Source organism: Pristiophorus japonicus, chromosome 20, assembly GCF_044704955.1.
Source record: "Pristiophorus japonicus isolate sPriJap1 chromosome 20, sPriJap1.hap1, whole genome shotgun sequence".
NCBI lineage: Eukaryota > Metazoa > Chordata > Chondrichthyes > Pristiophoridae > Pristiophorus > Pristiophorus japonicus.
Window position 1 is genome coordinate 22855495 of NC_091996.1, and position 19963 is coordinate 22875457.

A 19963-nucleotide genomic window follows, 5' to 3' on the forward strand; every position below is an offset into this window, starting at 1 on the left:
ATTTTAATTTGATTTTATATCTAAATGTTTATTTGTTTAATTGTGCCGGTTTTAATGCCCCCCCCCCCCCAACCCCTGCCCTTTTAGCTCGGAGGCACTTGTATAACTTGTGTTTTAGTGCCCTCAAAAAAACAAGGGGGCACTTGAAAAGTTTTTGGAGTGTGCCCCCCCCCCTTTAATCAGGGAGGCACTTGATTACTGATATACAACAAAATAGTTGTAGAGCTGTTGTAATTTGTGTTTTTAGTGCCCTCAAAAAAAAACAAGGGGACACTTGTTTGAAAGTGTTTGGTGTGCCCCCCCCCCCTTTTAATCAGGGGGCACTTGATTTGATTGTTCACAACAAATAGTTGTAGAGCTGTTGAATCACCCCCGGCAACCACATTTTAATTTGACAGTTTAAAGTTTAATTTATTTAAATTGTCGGTTTAAATTGTCAGTTTTAGTGCCCCTTTAATAAGGGGGCACTTGATAATGGTTTCAACTGAAATAGTTGTAGAGCTGTTGAGTTGTGAGTGGCTTAGCCAGTCATGTGGTGTTCACGGGACTCAATAAAACCCCAGCCAGTTGGGTTTGCGGGACCCACGATGAGGCAGGTGGTTGTGAACCTGGTGGGTGACCTGCTAATGTGTAGTGTGATTGTTAAATCTTTGCTAATAAACCAATTAGTTCTGAATAGCAATGTTTCCTATGAATTATTAAGCAAAGAACCCTTGAAGTAAATACATTACACACAGTTTCATAACAGTGGTTCTACACACGTTGTGTTCTTGACCACAGCCAGGACATTAGTAATAGGTAGAAACTGGGGCATTTGGGCCAAAAAGCTGTTAAAATTAACTATTTTACTGTTATATATTCTTCCTTCTGTGAAAACACTGCCCAATTTGCTGTGGGTTGCAGACTGCTGGGTATGAAAGTCATTATTTGAACTCCACAAACCACATAATCCACAGAGTCTATCCCTGACCACCACATTATCTTTAATTAGTCCCTGGTGATACTTTCACTTCCTCGTTGTGTGCATACAGTGTAGGCTGGGCCTAGTCCACCAGACGCTGTGTAGACAGTTCTTTAAAAATTCAATCCAATGTTGTCATTAGGAATTCAGCAGAGCGTAGTGAGGGAGTGTACCTTTTCGCACTATGTCCACTTGAACAGTGGAAAATACCCAGTAATATAATTGTAGATTTTGTCCTTTAAAACATGGGTTGTGTCTGGAGAACTGTTTAAGATAACAGTGAAGTACTGGCAGTTCTAAATCTGTCATTGATGCTTGAAATGATGTGAGTGGTATAATGTATTTGCTTCATGGGTTCTTTGCTTAAGAATTCACAGCAACACATTGCTATTAAATAACTAGTTGGTTTATTAACAAAGGTTTAACAATCACACTATACATTACCAGTTCATTCACCAGGCTCACAACTGCATACCTCATCATGGACCCAACTGACTGGGGTTTTATTGAGTCCCGTGAACATCACATGACTAGCTAAGCCACTCTCGACTCAACAGCTCTACAACTATTTTGTTGTACATCAGTAATCAAGTGCCCCCTGATTAAAGGGGGGGCCCACTCCAAAAACTTTTCAAATGCCCCCTTGTTTTTTTTTTGGGGGGGTACTAAGAACACTAATTATACAAGTGCCCCCTGGCTAAAAGGGGGGGGGGGCACTAAAACTGGCACAATAAACAAATTAAATTTTGGACATTAAATCAAATCAAAATTTGGTTGCCGGGGGTGATTCAACAGTTTTACAACTATTTTGTTGTGAACAATCAAATCAAGTACCCCCTGATTAAAGGGGACACACACACCAAACACTTTCAAACAAGTGCCCTCTTATTTTTTTTTTTGAGGGCACTAAAAACACAAAGTAAACAAGTGCCCCCTGGCTAAAAGCGGTGCGTGGGGTGAGGGGGGGGGGTGGGGCACTAAAACCGACAACTTAAACAAATTAAACTTTCGACAAAATCAAATTAAAATTTGGTTGCCGGGGGTGATGATTCACTCCAGTCCCTCCAGCGCCCACCTCTCGCGGAAGGCCGCGAGCGTACCGGTGGACACTGTGTGCTCCATCTCCAGGGACACCCTGGCTCGGATGTAACCGCGGAAGAGAGGCAGGCAGTCGGGCTGAACGACCCCCTCGACCGCCCACTGTCTGGACCGGCTGGTGGGCCCCTTGGCCGTGCCCAAGAGCAGTCTTACGAGGAGGCCCTTGGACCTGCCTGCTCCCCTCCGCACAGGGTGCCCAAAGATCAGGAGTGTGGGACTGAAGTGGAACCAGAATTTGAGCAGCAGCCCCTTCAGATATTGGAAAGAGGGGCTGCAACCTCGCACATTCAATAAAAACATGAAACACGGACTGTTCTAGGCCAAAAAAATTGCAGGCGGCCTGTGAGCCCGTGAACTGACTTAAAAACTTATTGCACGGGACTGCTCCGTGCAACACCCTCCAGGGCAAGTTCCCAATAAATATAGGGAGGACTCCTGCGTAGAAAGCATGACATTGGGGACCCCCACCTCCTCCGGATGGCAATCAACAGCTCTACAACTATTTTTGTAGTTAATGTCAGAAGTGGAATAAGAACCCAAACCTGTGAGCATATTCACAGGTGCCTACATTAGAAGTGGTGGATGATTTAAGAGTAGCACACAAGTGTATTGAAGTGTATTGGCTTAGCTTCAAGTTGTCCTATAGTGTATAGATTATCAGTAAAAGTTGATACACCACACTATCATTGTTATACTAAACCTTTCTTTAATAACAACTGATACTCTATCATCATTTAGGGGCCACTTCCAATTTATTAAAACCATATTACTGACGTCAAATGTGCAGTATTAATAGAACGAGAATGCCCAGAATTCGTTACTGAAGGCACCACTAGGATCTAATTAACCTTGGAAAGCCTTTCAGGCACGTAAACAAAACCAGAAACTGCTGGGAGCACTCAGCCGATCCGGCAGCATCTGCAGAAAGAACAGATATTCGGCTGTTCATGTGGAAATATCAACGTAATGTAGCTAATAAAATAATAATAGTTATCTGCAGCTTTCTCTGCTCTTGTTAACACTTCTTGCCAGTTTACTTTATTGCATTACTTGTCACGAACTGGGAAAGAAACGATCCACAGCAGGCACTTGCTGAACTTGGCTTCCTTAAGTTCTCTAATAGGATGCTTATCTGAGGTGAATGTGCTTACACAGCCGGCTATCTCGTTCTCAGATCTGCTGTTGTTTCTAGTCTTTATGTCAGCCGAGAGTATGCAGAAATCAAGCGCAGGCAGCGGAAAGAGCGTGAGGCAAACCTGTCCCACCCACCCTTACCCTCAACGACTATCTGTCCCACCTGTGACAGGGACTGTGGTTCTCGTATTGGACTGTTCAGTCACCTAAGGACTCATTTTTAGAGTGGAAGCAAGTCTTCCTCGATTCCAAGGGACTGCCTATGATGATGATTATGTCAGTGTAAATGAGACTGGCACTAGACTGTGAAGAGTCACCTGCATTTCCTTTCTCCAAAGTGTCTATTGACACCCCTGTGTCAGCAAAGGAGGGAGGCAGGACGGGACAGACGGCAGGACTCGTAGCAAGCAGTCTATCTTACAGCAAATAGACTCTCTTTAAAAAGAGTCTCAATGAATTACAGCAAACAGAACTCATAACCAAAACTACAGCAACCTCTCACAATAAAAGCAGGGTGATTTCTCCAGCAAAATGCAGTGATTGGGGGATATTTTTACGTAATACAACGACCACCGCACGTTAAAAAAACAGGCATCTTCCACCCTCCAAGATGTAGTTTGGGACCTGGAATATTAGGCCCGTCATTGAAACACCTGTGAACTCATTCCTTTTTGGCGTGGAAGCAAGTCATCCTCACTTTGAGGGACTGCCTATGATGATGGGTTTATATTACAACAGTGACTGCACTCCAAAAGTACTTCACTGGCTGTAAAGCGCTTTGAGATGCCCGGTGGTTGTGAAAGGCGCTATATAAATGCAAGTCTTTTTTTAAATCAATCCCAGTCACTTACAGCAATGCGGTCTCCAGGCGTGATTGACGGGGGAATTACCCAATCATCTCCATTCTGGCCGCAAATAGCGGTGCCACGATATGCAGCCGCCTTTCGTAGCAGACACTTAATTGAGGCAGAGCTGATTTTATTTTTGCAAGTCAGCATATGTTTTGCTTTGGGCAGCCCAGTAGCTACAGTCCTGGAGCCAAGGTTGAATCGGAGGCTTCACTGACATTTACACACAAGCTCTCCCCTAGACGCGATCCTGTGGATAGTGCGCACTGCCGGATATTAGCAGCAGTATCCGCTTTCAGGCCTATCCTGAGCCATCTTGGTTAGTCTGTTTCTTTTTGCTATTAATCCCAACTCGTCCACACCACTATTATAATCGGGGAAATTGTAAACCTGAGCTTTGGCTAATTTATCTCCAGAGGAGAAAGGGAGGAAAGATGATCCAGGAAGAGAGAGGATGGGAGTTGGCACAGTAGCCTTCCCCAGGGAAAATGGGGCCAAGGTCAGCGATGGCTCGAATGTGGCTTCACGGAGCAGTTTTGAGGCTGTGTGTGTGGATGTCCTGAGGGCAGCAATGTTCCAGCCTCTTGACCAAGGAAGATAGTATGGAAAATGAGCAGCAATTGGGATAGAGGGTGCTGGGAAAGCAGGTGAAGAAAAACCTATTCACAATAAAGATTTTGAGGAATTGGAAATGTAGATAATGAACTGATCTGACAGACACTTTAAACCTATGCACTAACTGTGTGAAATCTATTAAACTTGTGTCAGCTGTTTACTATTTCAGTAAGTTTCAGATATTGTGGCCCTGTGAATCACAGTGCCCATTCAGTGGTGAAGTACCAGTGGGCTGCCAGTGTCCCTCATACTATGCCCCAGCAAGAATCCGTGAATCTAACGGTAAAAGAGCAAAGCAGCGGAAGTAATAGATTTATGTGCAGCAACTGATAGAGCCTTCAATGACAATTCTCTGTGAATGTGTGCCCTGATAGTTTAAAACACATTTAGCCCCCCTGAAATGCAGCAATTAACCGAGTTTAACATGTGACTGGATTGATTGATATGACTGGGAGAATTATTTTTAACTACTCTTCTTGTGATAAAATTGATAAATGGAAGAAATTGCAGTGGCTGATTCTTTTTCCATGAACACGGACTCCCCAGGGATCTGTGCTCTCCTACATTGTTGCTCCTTCATTCATCGTCTAACTTTACTGGTTCTTTGGCTAATGATTCCACTCTCTTTCATCAAATTTCCTTCAGATCACATGCCTGCAGTGCTCAATACCTCCGGTGCACTCAGTGCTCGACCAAACCATTACATTTGCATAGCTTTCATTTGGGGGAATTAACATTTTGTTTCGTTCAATACTTCTGTGCCGTCTGCTCTCTCGCGTACAGCCAAAGACACACTGTTTGAAGTGTAGTCATTGTTGTAATGTAGGAAGCGCTCCCACAAACATAATGTGATAATGACCAGATAATCTGCTTTAGTGATAAATATTGGCTCAGACACTGGGGAGAACCCCTCCTGCTCTTCTTCAAAATAGTGCCATGGGATCTTTTACATCCACCTGAGAAAGCATATGAGGTCTTGGTTTAACAACTTATCTGAAAGACAGTGCAGCACTCCCTAGATACTTCAACCTAGATTTTTTGCACTCAAGTGGGACTTGAACCCACAACCTTCATCACTGCGGAGGGGAGGGTGCTGCCAATTGAGCCACTGGCTGACATGGTGAGGGAGTGCTGCAATGTCAGAGATGCAGCCTTTTGTATGAGTTGTTGGGTGGACTTCAAAGATCCCATGGCACTATTCGAAGGAAGAGCTTGGGAGTTCTCCCCGGTGTCCTGACAACATTCATCCCTTAACCAGCGCCATCAAAAACAGATTAACTGGTCATTTATCTCATGGCTGTTTGTGGGACCTTGCTGTGCGCAAATTGGTCGCCAGAGTTGCCGACATTATAACGACGATCGCGTTTTGAAAGTAATTCATATGTGAATTGCCACACTTCTATATGACTCCCTCTAGCACAACACAAAGAATATTATAAAGAAGATGCAGGAGAGTTCTGGGCTCGAGCATGCCAAATAAGTCACAACAGGTTATTTAGTCCAAAAGCTGCGTGACTCAGCAAACTGTGGGCAGGTTTAGCAAAGGATTATATGTATAGAATCATATAGCACAGGAGGAGGCCAGTCAGCCCATCTAAGAGCCTGTGCCAGCTCATTGAATGAGCTATCCAATTATCCCACACCCCCACTTTCTCATTCGCCGTGCAAATTTTTCCTTTTCAAGTACATGTCCAATTCCCTTTTAAACGTTACTATTGAATTTGCTTCCACCACCCTTCCAGGAGGGAGCAGCGTGCTGCGGCCCAGCCTGGAAATCGGCGAGGTCCCAGCCTGCAAGACCATCAGCAGGCCGGGGCCATTGGAGGGAGCAGCGTGCGGCGGTATACCACTGCAGGGAGCAGCGCGTGCTGCTGCAGGAGGGCAATGGCTACGAAGCCAGGTCTTTGATTGCAGTGCGGGCAGGCACAGCAGGAGGGGCAAAGGAGCGGCAAGAGTCCGTAGAGGGAAGTGACCGGGGCCCAGGAGAGGCGTGAGTTCGGGGCTCAGAAGAGACGAGGGCCCAGGGGCAGCACGGACCAGCCCACACTGCATTATGTGTACGCGCTCGGTCCGTACAGCAGAGCAGGTCTCTAGTTGCCTTGGTTAATCCTTGCCACTGGACCAAGACCTCGCTCTGTCAAGCCCGTGTGGTGGCTGGTGTGCAACGGCCACCCCACGTTAAAAAAATCCACGCACAGGCATCTTCCACCCTTCACAATGTAGTTTGGGATCTGGAATATTAGGTCCTTCATTGAAACACCTGTGAACTCACCCCTTTTTGGTGTGGAAGCAAGTCATCCTCACTTCGAGGGACTGCCTATGATAATGATGTGAATTGCGTAGGGGATGGTATGAGGATATACAAGGTGCTTTATAAATGCAAGTTCTTTCCTGCTCCTCCCAAGCTTCAGATATGCTGTCCCACACCCCCTTTTACTTTCTACTTCCTCACTGTCTTGAAATCGACATTTATTCCAGTCTCCAATTGCAACCAATTCTTTCCCAGAACCTCAAAACTGTAGAACTCCTTGCCTCCCTCTTTTGGTCCAATTCCAGTCTTTGTGTGCTGGAATCCAAGCTGATGTCATCTAATTACGGAACTACCTCACCTTCTCTTTTCCACTCTTCAACCGTTGCCCTGTGGGCCTTGACCCTTCACCTTGCTGTCTCAATTTAAAAAAGGACGTATTTGTGCTGACTTGAATCCGGAACTAAAATAATTATCCTACAGAAGCAAAACACTTGCTTCTATGAAACGTTTAATTAATGTGTTGTTAATAATGGAACCCCTATTTGTGGCATGTCAGATTCAGTAACAAAAACAATGTGGATTTAGAAACGCTCATCAAATCTGCACTGGGGTGAGCGACCTGTTTTATTATTAATCCTCTCGATTACTTGGACTGTTGCATAAATTATGTAGAGTGCGCCGCTGCTGATGCAGCTATTTAAATGAAAATGTTTAAATTTTCTTGGATTTAAAGTCTACCAGTTTGAAGCAGTCCTTGTGCATTAGATCAAGCGCCGTGCTTTTCTTTTCTCTCGAGCCGTTCTCAGTTGCCCATTTTCGGTGCAGTCTGCTGCCATCCAGCTCCTGATACTGCTTTCACTGGTGTCATGACGATTTGGGGGGCGGCCTGTCATCGGTGGCTAGGGTCCTTTGATCATTGTCCAATTTTCTGCCCTTGTTCTGCTGAAGGCATGTCTTGCTGTGCTCAGGGCCAATTGTAGTGCCCTTGTCTCTATAGAGCAGCCAGCGCAGAACGCAGCAGGGATCAAACCCAGATCTTTCACGGCCTTTACAGCTCGGCTGCTCAGTATCTTAACCAGCTGAGACATCATAAGTACTTGGCTGCAACCTGTGAACTGTTGTGGACTGCCTCCTGAGGAGGTACTGAACTCCCTGACTGGATGAAATGTAGGCTGTGGGGATCTAATGGTGGGCACGGGCCTGCTCTAAGTTGATTAAGGTGGTCGGAGGAGAGAATTTGATCCTAATGGTGTACACTTCAGCAATCCACAGTGGTGTGAGAGTGCAGTACCTTCATGTCGGCAGCTAATCCCAACTGCAGTGCTAATGCAGGAGTTGCTCTGTGAGTTCCCAAGCAGTGTCAGATTCAAACGACTGATTAACAGAACACTGAACAAACGCCACAGGCTCTTGGAAGTGCTTCTTTTAATCTTGAGTGTCAGTGCCAATCCCCAGTCAGCATACTCTCAAGCAGATAAAGCAATCCCGAGAGTAGATTGCCAGGCTGTGCTTTGATTTTTCTGAATTAGACAAGGCAAGTTAGTTCATGCTGAGCTCTCCCAGGAAGGATATACACAGACACGGGAGAGAAGGCACTGTTTTTGATACATTTATTTTTAAAATAAAGAGACTGACCAAGTTTTGACGTGGTTAGTCACGTTTTCTAAAGTCCTGAGTTATCCAGTGCCTCCTAACACTCTCCAATCTCTGCTGCTGCCTCCCAAAGTTCCTCCTTCAGCTGCAAGGACAGGGGTGGCATTTCTCCAGAGTCAGTGTCAGCCTGTGATTGGCCTACATAATGACAGCGACTGCACTTTGGAAAAACAAAAACAAAAGTAACCCATTGATTGCAAAGCACTTTGGGGTGTGCTGATCAGATGATCAGATGCAGCTTGTGTTTGTCTGTCTACCTTTCTTCAGTGGGGCAGGTTAGCAGGGCTTGGTGGGCAAACAACACATCTGCTTTCTCCAAAGCAGTGGGCTTCCCTGAGAGCCAGGTCAGTCCAAGAACTGACAAAACCCCAAAGCTGAGGTGTTTTGATCCAAGTGTGGGCGACTCAGTACTCGAGCTGTGACAGCTGGATGATGATAGGAGTGCGGGCTACTCTGTGCTAGTTTCAGACAGTATTTCATCACTTCCCAAAGAACAGTTTGCCAGATATCCTGGCCAACATTCACCCCTCAAACAACATCCCTCCCCGCCCCAGCACCCCAGCAAAAAAAGGCATTTAACTCATTGCTGTTTGTGGGACCTGGCTGTGTGCAAAATTGGCTGCCTACATAACGGGGGTTACACGTCAAAAGTAGTCCATTGTTTGTGAAGTGCTTTGGGATGGCTTGAGGATGAGAAAAACGCTATATACAATTTTCAAGACTTACAAATTTTCATTTGTTGACTGTCAGTGAGTTGTCGTGACAAGAGCTCTGTGCGGTGCTGCTATAGAAAGCTCATGAATGAACTTGCCTGAGCTTTAGAAATTTAAAAACTGTGAAAACAATTCATCCCCAGAGCCTGGTCACGTTGTCAACTGCTGACAAAATCATTACACCTCTCACAGGATTAATCATGCTGAAGCTTGCGGAGGGGAAATCAGCTTGACGGTGCTTAAAGGGAGAAGGAAATGGTTTCTAGTTGCACCAAGTAGCTGGTCCCCTTTACCTTTGATCCCCTGGGAGGACAGGCGCACCAACATCAGTGTCCTCGTCCAGGCTAACATCCCCAGTATTGAAGCACTGACCACACTTGATCAGCTTCGCTGGGCAGGCCACATAGTTCGCATGCCAGCCACGAGACTCCCTAAGCAAATGCTTTATGCAGAGCTCCGTCATGGTAAACAAGCCAAAGGTGGGCAGCGGAAGCATTACAAGGACACCCTCAAAGCCTCCCTGGTAAAATGCGACATCACCACTGACATCTGGGAGACTCTGGCTGAAGACCGCCCGAGGTGGAGAAATTGCATCCGGGAGGGCGCTGAGCTCTTCGAGTCTCAACGCAAAGAGCGTGAAGAGGTTAAGCGCAGACAGCTGAAGGAGTGCGCGGCAAACCAGTCCCACCCACCCCTTCCCTCGACGAATGTCTGTCCCACCTGTGACAGAGGCTGTGGCTCTCGTATTGGACTGTCCAGCCACCAGAGAACTCAGTCTGGGAGTGGAAGCAAGTCTTCCTCTGAGGGACTGCCTATGATGATTATGATGATGGATCTCGTACTTGGCTTTTTCCTGAGAGGTAACCTGAATAAAGCTATGAGATAATAAGCGGAGGAAGATGAAATAGTAGTGTAAACCTGTCACCCAGGAATGAGTGTGCTCATGAGTGTAGGCAGTGGTAGCATAATGGTTATGTTACTGGACTTGTAATTCAGAAGTCTGGACTAATGATTGGGAGACGAGAGTTCAAATCCCACCACAGTAGCTGTGGAATTTAAATTCAGTTAATTAAATAAATCTTGAATTAAAATGCTGGTATTTGTAATGGTGACTATGAAACTACTGGATTGTTGTAAAAACCCATCAGGTTTATTAATGTCCTTTCAGGAAGGAAATCTGCTGTCCTTACCGTACCCGGTCTGGCCTATATGTGACTCCACACCCACAGCAATGTGGTTGATTCTCTGACATTGGCTAGCAAACCACTCAAGCAATTAGAGATGAGCAATAAATAAAAACGTGACTCCCACATCCTGTGAAGGATTTTTTTTAAACTGCTGTGAAATATAATATAAGTAACCGTGATATTTGGAGGATCATAGAATCTTAGAACCTGTAGTTAACGGCACTTCATGTGCACATCCAAGTACTTTTTAAATGTGGTGAGGGTTTCTGCCTCTACTACCCCTTTCAGGCAGTGAGTTCCAGACCCCCACCACCCTCTGGGTGAAGAAATTTCCCCTCAAATCCCCTCTAAATCACCTACCAATTACTTCAAATCTATGCCCCCTGGTTGTTGACTCCTCTGCTAAGGGAAATAGGTCCTTCTTATCCACTGTATCTAGGCCCCTCATAATTTTATACACCTCTGTAAGGTCTCCCCTCAGCCTCCTCTGTTCCAAAGAAAACAAACCCAGCCTATCCAATCTTTCCTCATAGCTAAAATTCTACAGACCAGGGAACATTCTCGTAAATCTCTTGTGTATCCTCTCTAGTGCAATCACATCTTACCTGTAATGTGGTGACCAGAACTGCACACAGTACTCTGGCTGTGGCCTAACTAGTGTTTTATACAGTTCAAGCATAAACTCCCTACTCTTGTATTCTATGCCTCGACTAATAAAGGTAAATATTCCGTATGCCTTCTTAAACACCTTATCCACCTGGCCTGCTACCTTCAGGGATCTGTGAACATGCACTCCAAGGTCCCTCTGTCCCTCTACACTTCTTAGTGTCCTACCATTTAATGTGTATTCCCTTGTGCAATCCCATCGTTACTGGAATGTGTACTTTACAGGCCCTGGAAACCCATCAGTTTCTTCCCTCTCGGCATCAATGATTCATCTCCCAGTACTTTGGAATGGGATCCAGTTTGTTTTGTTTCTGTAACTGGGAATGAGGACTGAGCAAAGTCCGATTTCAGATTATGATTTGGATTTGGATTATGAGCTATTTTCACTGATCTGGATTGAGATTTCTTGACAGTTTTAGGCTGTACTGACCCAACTCTGCCTTCACGTTTCCCATTGTCATTGAGACTTGCCGTGCCCAGGCTATGGACATCCGAGATTGGCTGAGTGGAGTTACTGCCTTGAGTCTGAATTCCCTACACTTGGTGGCCTGGACTCGGCTGGATGCAGCATGCGAGTGAAAGGGTTACACTTTGATGCTCTTATTGTTGCCGCAGACCAATATCAGATGGGCATCAGATCATCAACTTGGCAGCACGGACAGCAGGCCATCTGTCTCCCCAACAGATGGAACTTGGTCCAGGGCCCAGCACTGGCCGTCACAGGAGCCTGCCTGTTCCCACAAGGAGGAGGCCCGGTTTATCTAGGCTGGGCCACTACACAGTACGCAACTCTCGAGGGGAGGTAAAACTGACCTAATTGCCCATCTCTCTGCTGTCAGTGCTTCCTCCATTACCTGGTGATACGGTGATGGTGTGGTACCATCTTCTGACTCCCAGCTGAAGCAGGCGGCATGGGGTGGGGGTGGATGGTCGGCAGGGGGTGGGGGGGGGGGTGCGCAGGGGGTGGGGGAATGGCACAGGGGGACGGGGGCGGAAACAGCTCCTTGGGAAAATAGAGCGGATAAAGAACGAGCTTAAAATAAATACCTACCAGGAGGAAGTAAAACTGAGAATGTCTTAACTACATACTGAAACAGATGCAAAAACCCTGTATTTATATAATGTGTGTATGTGTGTGTGTGTGGCCCTATTCTCTTTTTGGGTTTCTACTGTTAGGAACCATCCCCAGCAACCCACTTCCAGGTCTCCTCCAGTATCACTGCGTCTCCAGCATGTAAGGGGTGTACAAGAATAGCCCTTGGTGACTCTTTCAATTCTCATCGTTTCTTTGTTTCCATCGATAAAGGGATAAGGGGTTATGGGGAGCGGGCAGGGAAGTGGAGCTGAGTCCATGATCAGATCAGCCATGATCTTATTGAATAGCGGAGCAGGCTCGAGGGACCGTATGGCCTACTCCTGTTCCTATTTCTTATGTTCTTATCCCACACTTTCTCCCTCCCCTCTCCCTCTCTCCCCGAATCTGGCCTCCGCGTTGATACAGCAAAGCCGAGGTGGGTGTTTCTTAATTCGAGCTGACATATCTTCCTTAATAAACCAGCAGAGGTTTCCCACAGGATTCCCACAGTCATGGAGCTGGGGATTGCAGTTTTCTATTGCAGAGCTGTGGCAGCAGTACCTGGTTACCAACACAGCGATTGATTTTCAGTTCATTCACACTGGACAACCAGCGCCACACCACGTTCAGAATGCAGCTCTTAAAACTCGCTACTAATTGTGTGTGGTCTTTCTCCTTTTGGGGTCACCTGCTTTGAGAAGGGGTTGTATTTGAAAACTAACTTCTCCTGTTATCCTTAAAGTTATATCATTTCTATTCTATTTCTAGTGTCCGCTGTGGCTCAGTGAGTAGCACACTCGCCTCTGAGTCTGAAGGTTGTGGGTTCAGGTCCCAATCCAGGGACTTGTGCACATAAATCTAAACTGGTACTCCAGTGCTGTGCTGAGGGAGTGCTGCACTGTTGGAGGTGCCGTCTTTCAGATGAGATGTTAAACCGAGATCCCGTCTGCTCTCTCAGGTGGACGTAAAAGATCCCATGGCACTATTTCGAAGAAGAGCAGGGGAGTTATCCCTGGTGTCCGGGTCAATATTTATCCCTCAATCAACATAACAAAAATGGATGATCTGGTCATTATCACATTGCTGTATGTGGGAGCTTGCTGTGCGCAAGTTGGCTGTTGCGTTTCCCATATTATAATAGTGACTGCACTCTAAAAGTACTTCATTGGCTGTAAAGTGCTTTGAGACGTTTGGTGGTTGTGAAAGGTGCTATATAAATGCAAGTCTTTTTCTCAAACTGATATCCTTTCAGATTTGACGTTCCCTGTGGTTGAGGTCTCTATACTTTTATTAATTTTCCAGTTCCTCATTGAAGCCGACCTTCAACGATGCTGCTGGGCACATCTCAATTTGAGATTGATAGATTTTTGTTAGGCGAGGGTATTAAGGGTTACGGAGCCAAGGTAGATGGAGATCAGCCATGATCTCATTGAATGGCAGAACGGGCTCGAGGGGCTGAATGGCCTACTCCTGTTCTGAGATTCCTCCCTGACCTTCCCCTCCTGCTGCTGCTAGGACCTTTTGCCCAGTTGGGATGTTTTTGTATATGAAAAGTGCGTGTTGCTTCTGGATGGCATCAAAAATGTATTTAAAAAGGACATTGTAGCTGTAAGAACTTCATCAAAGACTGATACATGGAAACTTGGGTCTGTAGATGTGAAAGACTTCAGAACAAAAGCAATTCCTTTTATTTGATTTTCATTCTACCATTTTCCTCCAGCAAAAGACTGTTACTCCAATCTCCTGCTCATTAGATAATTATTACTTCACGAACAGTCAGACGGCACATGATATCATTGAGGGCTGATAGTGTCTACGTAAAGTCCATCCTTTTGAACATTCATTTTCCTTTTTCTAGCCATGAATGGCAGAACGGGCTCGAGGGACTGAGCTCCCCCGACCCCCCGCAAAAAAAATAGCCTAAGCACAATTGGGGAAGAAAAATAAGTAATGTTCAATGCTCAGATGTAATTTCCTTTTTAAGATTTGTTGTTCAAAATGTATTTATCACAGACAAAGATGTGACCTTTTTAAACCAAATTATACAAAATTCAGAAACGGTGTTCTAGTTTAAACTGTGACAAAACCTCTGATTGATTTATTCGGTGATGTCTGTGCTTTGGTCGAGATTGTTTACTGGATAGAACAATACAGGTTCTGGTGTACACACTGGGCCTTTACTATGCTTCTCCTGCTCTCTCTTCAAAATCTCTTGCATGCAGCAATGTATCTTGTATCTATACTCTGGGCTTTCATGATGCTTAGGCGGACACTCCCAAATCGAATGTCACTGACTCCTAAAGTCACGGTTGTCCTATTAGCCTCCGTTAGGAATTTGCCAGATCGAGAATCTAAATTAATCGTGGCTCTATGAAATGTTTGTTTTTATTCATCAACTAATGATGCAGAGACCGAGACTTTGTTCTTGCACTCCAGCACGGCACACGAGACGATGTGGGATGTGATGGGAGAGATAGATGAGAGTCCATGAGCATTAAGCCTGATGCTGAACAGAATGATATCGTTCTATCCTTCACATATAGCGCCCTCCCAAAGGTCTCTTTCCAGCTTTTAGATTAAAGCTGCAAAATTAAGAGTGATTGTGCACCTCACCTGGAGCATACTTTCACGTGCCTGCCAAGGCAGTGCTTCTAATGGTATATTGTATGCCTTGAACAAATTAGTTTATTCACGGGAACTACCAAAGACAAATTTTAAATGACGGGTTTAGTGTTGTAATTAGACAGAAATGCTTCTCAGACAGGTTATGATAGAGGTGTCATTATAGAAACCTGTATCGGCAAACCATTTTCATGGAAATTTCCGTACGCTGCCTGGAAATACATAGAAATTACAACACGGAAACAGGCCATTTGGCCCAACTGGTCTGTGTTGACGATTACCCTTCTTTTTTTTTTGGCCATTCAAAATTCCACACATGCGAGTATTTTCTATTTAAAAGCCGATTCTGCGGATGCGCGGGACCTGCAGAGCGCTTCACAGCCACGCAGCTTAAAGGGAGCGTTGCCCCTCACGCGATAAAGTACCTCTTATCACGTTTACCCACCCTGTTGTATCCCTGCAACCCATTTTTTTCCTTCATCCACCTATCCGATCTAATCTTGAATGTTGACACAGCTTCTGACTCAATCACTAACTCTGGAAGTGAGTCCCAAGTAAAGAAGTTTTTCCTGCCCTCCGGTTCTAAATTGCTTACATTTCTGACATTTAATCTTGCATCTATGGCTGCATACCATCAGACTAAACTCACATTTTCATAATCAACCAGCTACTGACTGCTCTCCGAGCTGAAACTGGCTTGGCACCTACAGAATCTGTCAATAATGCTGCAGTGTAATTGTGCCATTCGAGGTCGCTCAGTCTTTCCATAGATTACAGAGTCCTCCAGTGGCTGAGATCTGGTACTGCAGTGCTGGCCAGACCCGGCCTAATTGGAAAGCCACCAACCCACTTAAAAATGTCTGAGCTGGGGTGAAGTGAGAAAGCCGCCATTATTGATTAGAATTGGGCACCGTCTCGTCACCAGTTCATTCACAACCCACCCATGAATGGAGCAATAGTGTGGTATAAAGCAAATACCTCCAGCCTCACTGTCTGAGGAACATTTGCCCAGAGACCCCTGGCAAGTATTGAGACACTCCTGGGGGGCCCCCCGTAAATACTGACACACTCCCGGGGATCCCCTGTAAATACCGACACACTCCCGGGGAATCCCCTGTAAATACTGATACACTCCTGGGGGCACTCTGTAAATACTGACACACTCCCGGGGATCCCCTGTAAATATCGACACACTCCCGGGGAATCCCCTGTAAATACTGATACACTCCTGGGGGCACTCTGTAAATACTGACACACTCCCGGGAAGCCCTGTAAATAATGCCACATTCTTGGGGGCCCCCTTTAAATACTGACACACTCCCGGGGACCCTCTATAAATACCGACACACTCACGGGGACCCACTGTAAATAGTGACACTCTCCCAGGGACCCCCCCTGTAAATACTCACGGGGCTCCCCCTCTAAATACTGACACACTCCCGGGTTCCCCCCTGCAAATACTGAAATACTCACGGGGATCCCCTGCAATTACTGACGCACTCCCGTGGACACCATGTAAATACTGACCCACTCCTGGGGACATCATGTAAGTACTGACACACTCCCGGGTCCCCCCTGCAAATACTGACACACTCCCGTAGACACACTGTAAATACTGACGCACTCCCGGGGACCCCCTGTAAATACTGACGCACTCCGGGGATCCCCTGCAAATACTGACGCACTCCCGGGTCCCCCCTGCAAATACTAATGCACTCCCGTAGACACACTGTAAATACTGACACACTCCTGGGGAACCCCTGTAAATACTGACACACTCCTGGGGATCCCCTGTAAATACTGACACACTCCTGGGGATCCCCTGTAAATACTGACACACTCCTGGAGACACCCTGTAAGTACTGGCGCACCCCCGGGGTCCCCTGTAAATACTGACACACTCCCAGTGACACCCTGTAAACACTGACACGCTCCTGGGGATTCCCTGTAAATACTGACACACTCCTGGGGACACCCTGTAAGTACTGGCTCACCCCCGGGGTCCCCTGTAAATACTGACACACTCCCAGTGACACCCTGTAAACACTGACACGCTCCTGGGGACACTGCCCAATGTTCTGAAAGGCAGTTTTAGTTACACAGTGGAAACCAAGCTCGTCATTTGAGAAAACATTTATTCGCATACAGACGTAACTTGCTAGTAAATCCAATACAGGAAAATATAGCGAATTCTCACCTCATTGGACTTACTGCGAAGAGTATACATGGCCCAGAAACTGACAGAAATCGGCTGACTTTCTGGAAACCCAAGCAGATGTATGCTACAGAATACATTTAGAATCATAGAATGGTTACAGCACAGAAGGAGGCCATTCTGCCCGTCGAGCCCCCGTTGGCTCTCTGAGAGAGCAGTTCAACTGGTCCCACTCCGCCTGCCCTTTTCCCTCGTAGCCTTACAATTTTGGTAGAATCAAAAAAAATTTATGATTAGGCTAATCCGAAACGGCACAAAAGGTCATGTTTCTGGGACCAGTTTGATCCCTGCCTACCTGTTTCTGAGCTCTGACCGGTTGAAGGGACATCTACCTCCCTACATTCTTACAGAAACAAGACCCAATACTCTTAACTTGATTGATCTGCAGTGTCTGCTGTTTTTGCAAGCCATTACGTGTGTGTATTCAATAACACAGTATATATTCCTCTGGATTAATTTGGATCAAATGAGAAAAGTAAAAAAGCAAAGCTCCTGTGGGGGGTGGGGGGGAGCGATTTCTATTACCAATTCGCAATGCAATCAAACGCAACAGACCCACATTATCAATACGCTCTCTGCACAAAGTAATTTGTCTGGTGAGTGCAGCCATTATTACAGGCTGAATAGGGCCTTTGAAAGACCTGATCTTTAATGTGAGATCATCTGGAGCGGCTTCCCACTCGCCCTGCTGCCGCTATTGTTGCCGCTCACATCCTTATCTGTCGCTGATGGCTGTAAAATGCAGCCGTGCCATGAAGTAACACTGATACTGTTTTATTCGCAGTACGAGTTCAAAGCCAAGAACATTAAGAAGAAAAAGGTGAGCATCATGGTGTCCGTGGATGGCGTGAAGGTCGCGCTGAGGAAAAAGCAAAAGGCAAGTTCATCACGTTGCGCTTTCCCCGAGAGATTTTACTGTTAAGTGCTGCAGATAACCGCGGTCTGTTGCTGTGAGTTGCTTTTTGTCTTCAACCCCATTGTGTTATTGTCACATACACTGGCTCTGTGCCAGGGATCAAAGCTGTGGCTTGCTCCACACCAGAGTAAGCCTTACAGTACACCAGGCCAATCCAGTACAGAACACCTGGGAAAACATGCATTACAGGTCGGTGAGCATCTACAGTAAATCCGATGGGTTGGTTGTTCCATCCATTGATGCTTTCAGTACTGCCGCCTGGGAAGCACATGTTCAGGGTGTCTTTGTGTATCCTTGGACCCATTTCCCACCGCACTCAGCTTCAACTTGGGCAGTTGAACACACCGTCCTGACCGGGACATATATCGTCATTCTTCATCATCACTGGGTTAAAATCCTGGAACTCCCTCCCTAACAGCACTGTGGGAGCACCTTCACCACACGGACTGCAGCGGTTTAAGAAGGCAGCTCACCTCACCCACAACCTTCTCCAGTGCAACTAAGGATGGACAATAAATGCCGGCATTGCCAGCGATGTACCACGTCCCATGAATGAATGAATTCTTCTTCAAAAAAGGTTCAGAATGCAGAATAATTGGGGGAAGCAGTAAGGAGCTGGAAAAATGCATGTCATCATTTGTTTAAATGACAGCGACAGTACATCTTCACAAAAACCAGGATTTGTCGTATCCCAGAAATCTGCCTCTGCCTCCCAGTTGTTCCAGGGGAAATGCCCTCAATCTACGAGTCCTGTTGCCACCAATTATTTTTAATGTTGTTACCAATGCACTTTAGTCAACATTGTACCTCAGCCAAAATACTTCAATGTATGCCAATTGTGATTCTTGATTTATTGCCTCAAACAGCTCCCACCAAAGTGGTAATCCTATTAGCAGCAGTACTTCACCACTCAAAGTACTCACTCCCAGACACAGCCTGCGTTTGGAAGGACAAACACTGTAATCATACTGTTGGCAAGGGGGGATATAGTACATAAAAAATTCATGCAACCACCATTAATCTTACAGAAAACCTTGCGTTGCAAACTGGGGCTGTACCAGATACTCCCTCTGGTTCCGAATCTCGGGTCCCTCCAGTAAACGGACACCCTATGATCAGGAGTTTCCCACTACCATCTAGTTATGTGATCGCATGCTCTGTGCTCATTACCATGAAACCCCTTGCTATGTGAGCTGGCTACTCTAATCTCACACTTCATTTTTTGAAACATAACATCAATAAACAAAATAATGAATTTCAATGTATTTCACAATCAATTTCATAACATATAAATAAGCAAACACATCACTCTATCACAATTAGCTGGCTAAATTCACGAACTTTGCAAATGTCTGAACCTATTTGGCACTAAACGCAATGAGAGAATTCTTTCCCACCGCGTCTGTCTTTTATTCTCGATCTCCACAGACTGCGTAAGCTTGTCCCAGCTAGACAGGAAGGCAAAGACTTGGACCCCCCCCCCCCCCCCCCGACCTTTTAAGCGAGAAATTGAACACCCACCGCCCCCAGGTGTAGAATCCTGGCAACCAACCCCTGCTGAGCTCACGTGAATTAAGCTGTTTCAACAATTGTGTGGCGGTTTACTGGATAAACTGATGTGCGCAGGAAACACCACTTTGGACAGAAGCTTCCTCTGAATCTAATCTGTGTTCACAGAAACTGCGCGTTCTCCATTGAACCGATTGTGAGCTTTATTTAATCTCATAATATCATAGTATAAATTGGTCCAAAATCCTTCTAGTCAGAGAGCCCAAAGCTGATGCCTTGTGTGAAGTCCGATTTCCTCACACTCCACCCAGTGGGCCCAATTTTGGCCATGACTTCCATCAATTTTTTTGGAGTTCGTTGTTTTTTCTGGCGTAAGTTTAAAAAATGACATTTTCCCCAAAAAATTTGCTCCAGGGTAAGTCAGTTAGGTACAATTTTTTTTTGGAAGTGTTTTTTTTCCACAAGGGGGCGTTCCCAGACACTTACGCCAGTTTTGGCCA

General features: G+C 45.8%; 1 protein-coding gene across 1 annotated transcript in view; it reads left to right on the plus strand.

Annotated features, from left to right (window-relative positions):
* Positions 1 to 19963, plus strand: part of LOC139233092 (carboxyl-terminal PDZ ligand of neuronal nitric oxide synthase protein) — a 148396-nt gene that overhangs the window by 73919 nt on the left and 54514 nt on the right. Inside the window, exon 3 of the mRNA XM_070863610.1 lies at positions 17823 to 17915. Coding sequence (XP_070719711.1) covers positions 17823 to 17915 — 93 coding nt within the window. The remainder of the gene's footprint in view (positions 1 to 17822; positions 17916 to 19963) is intronic.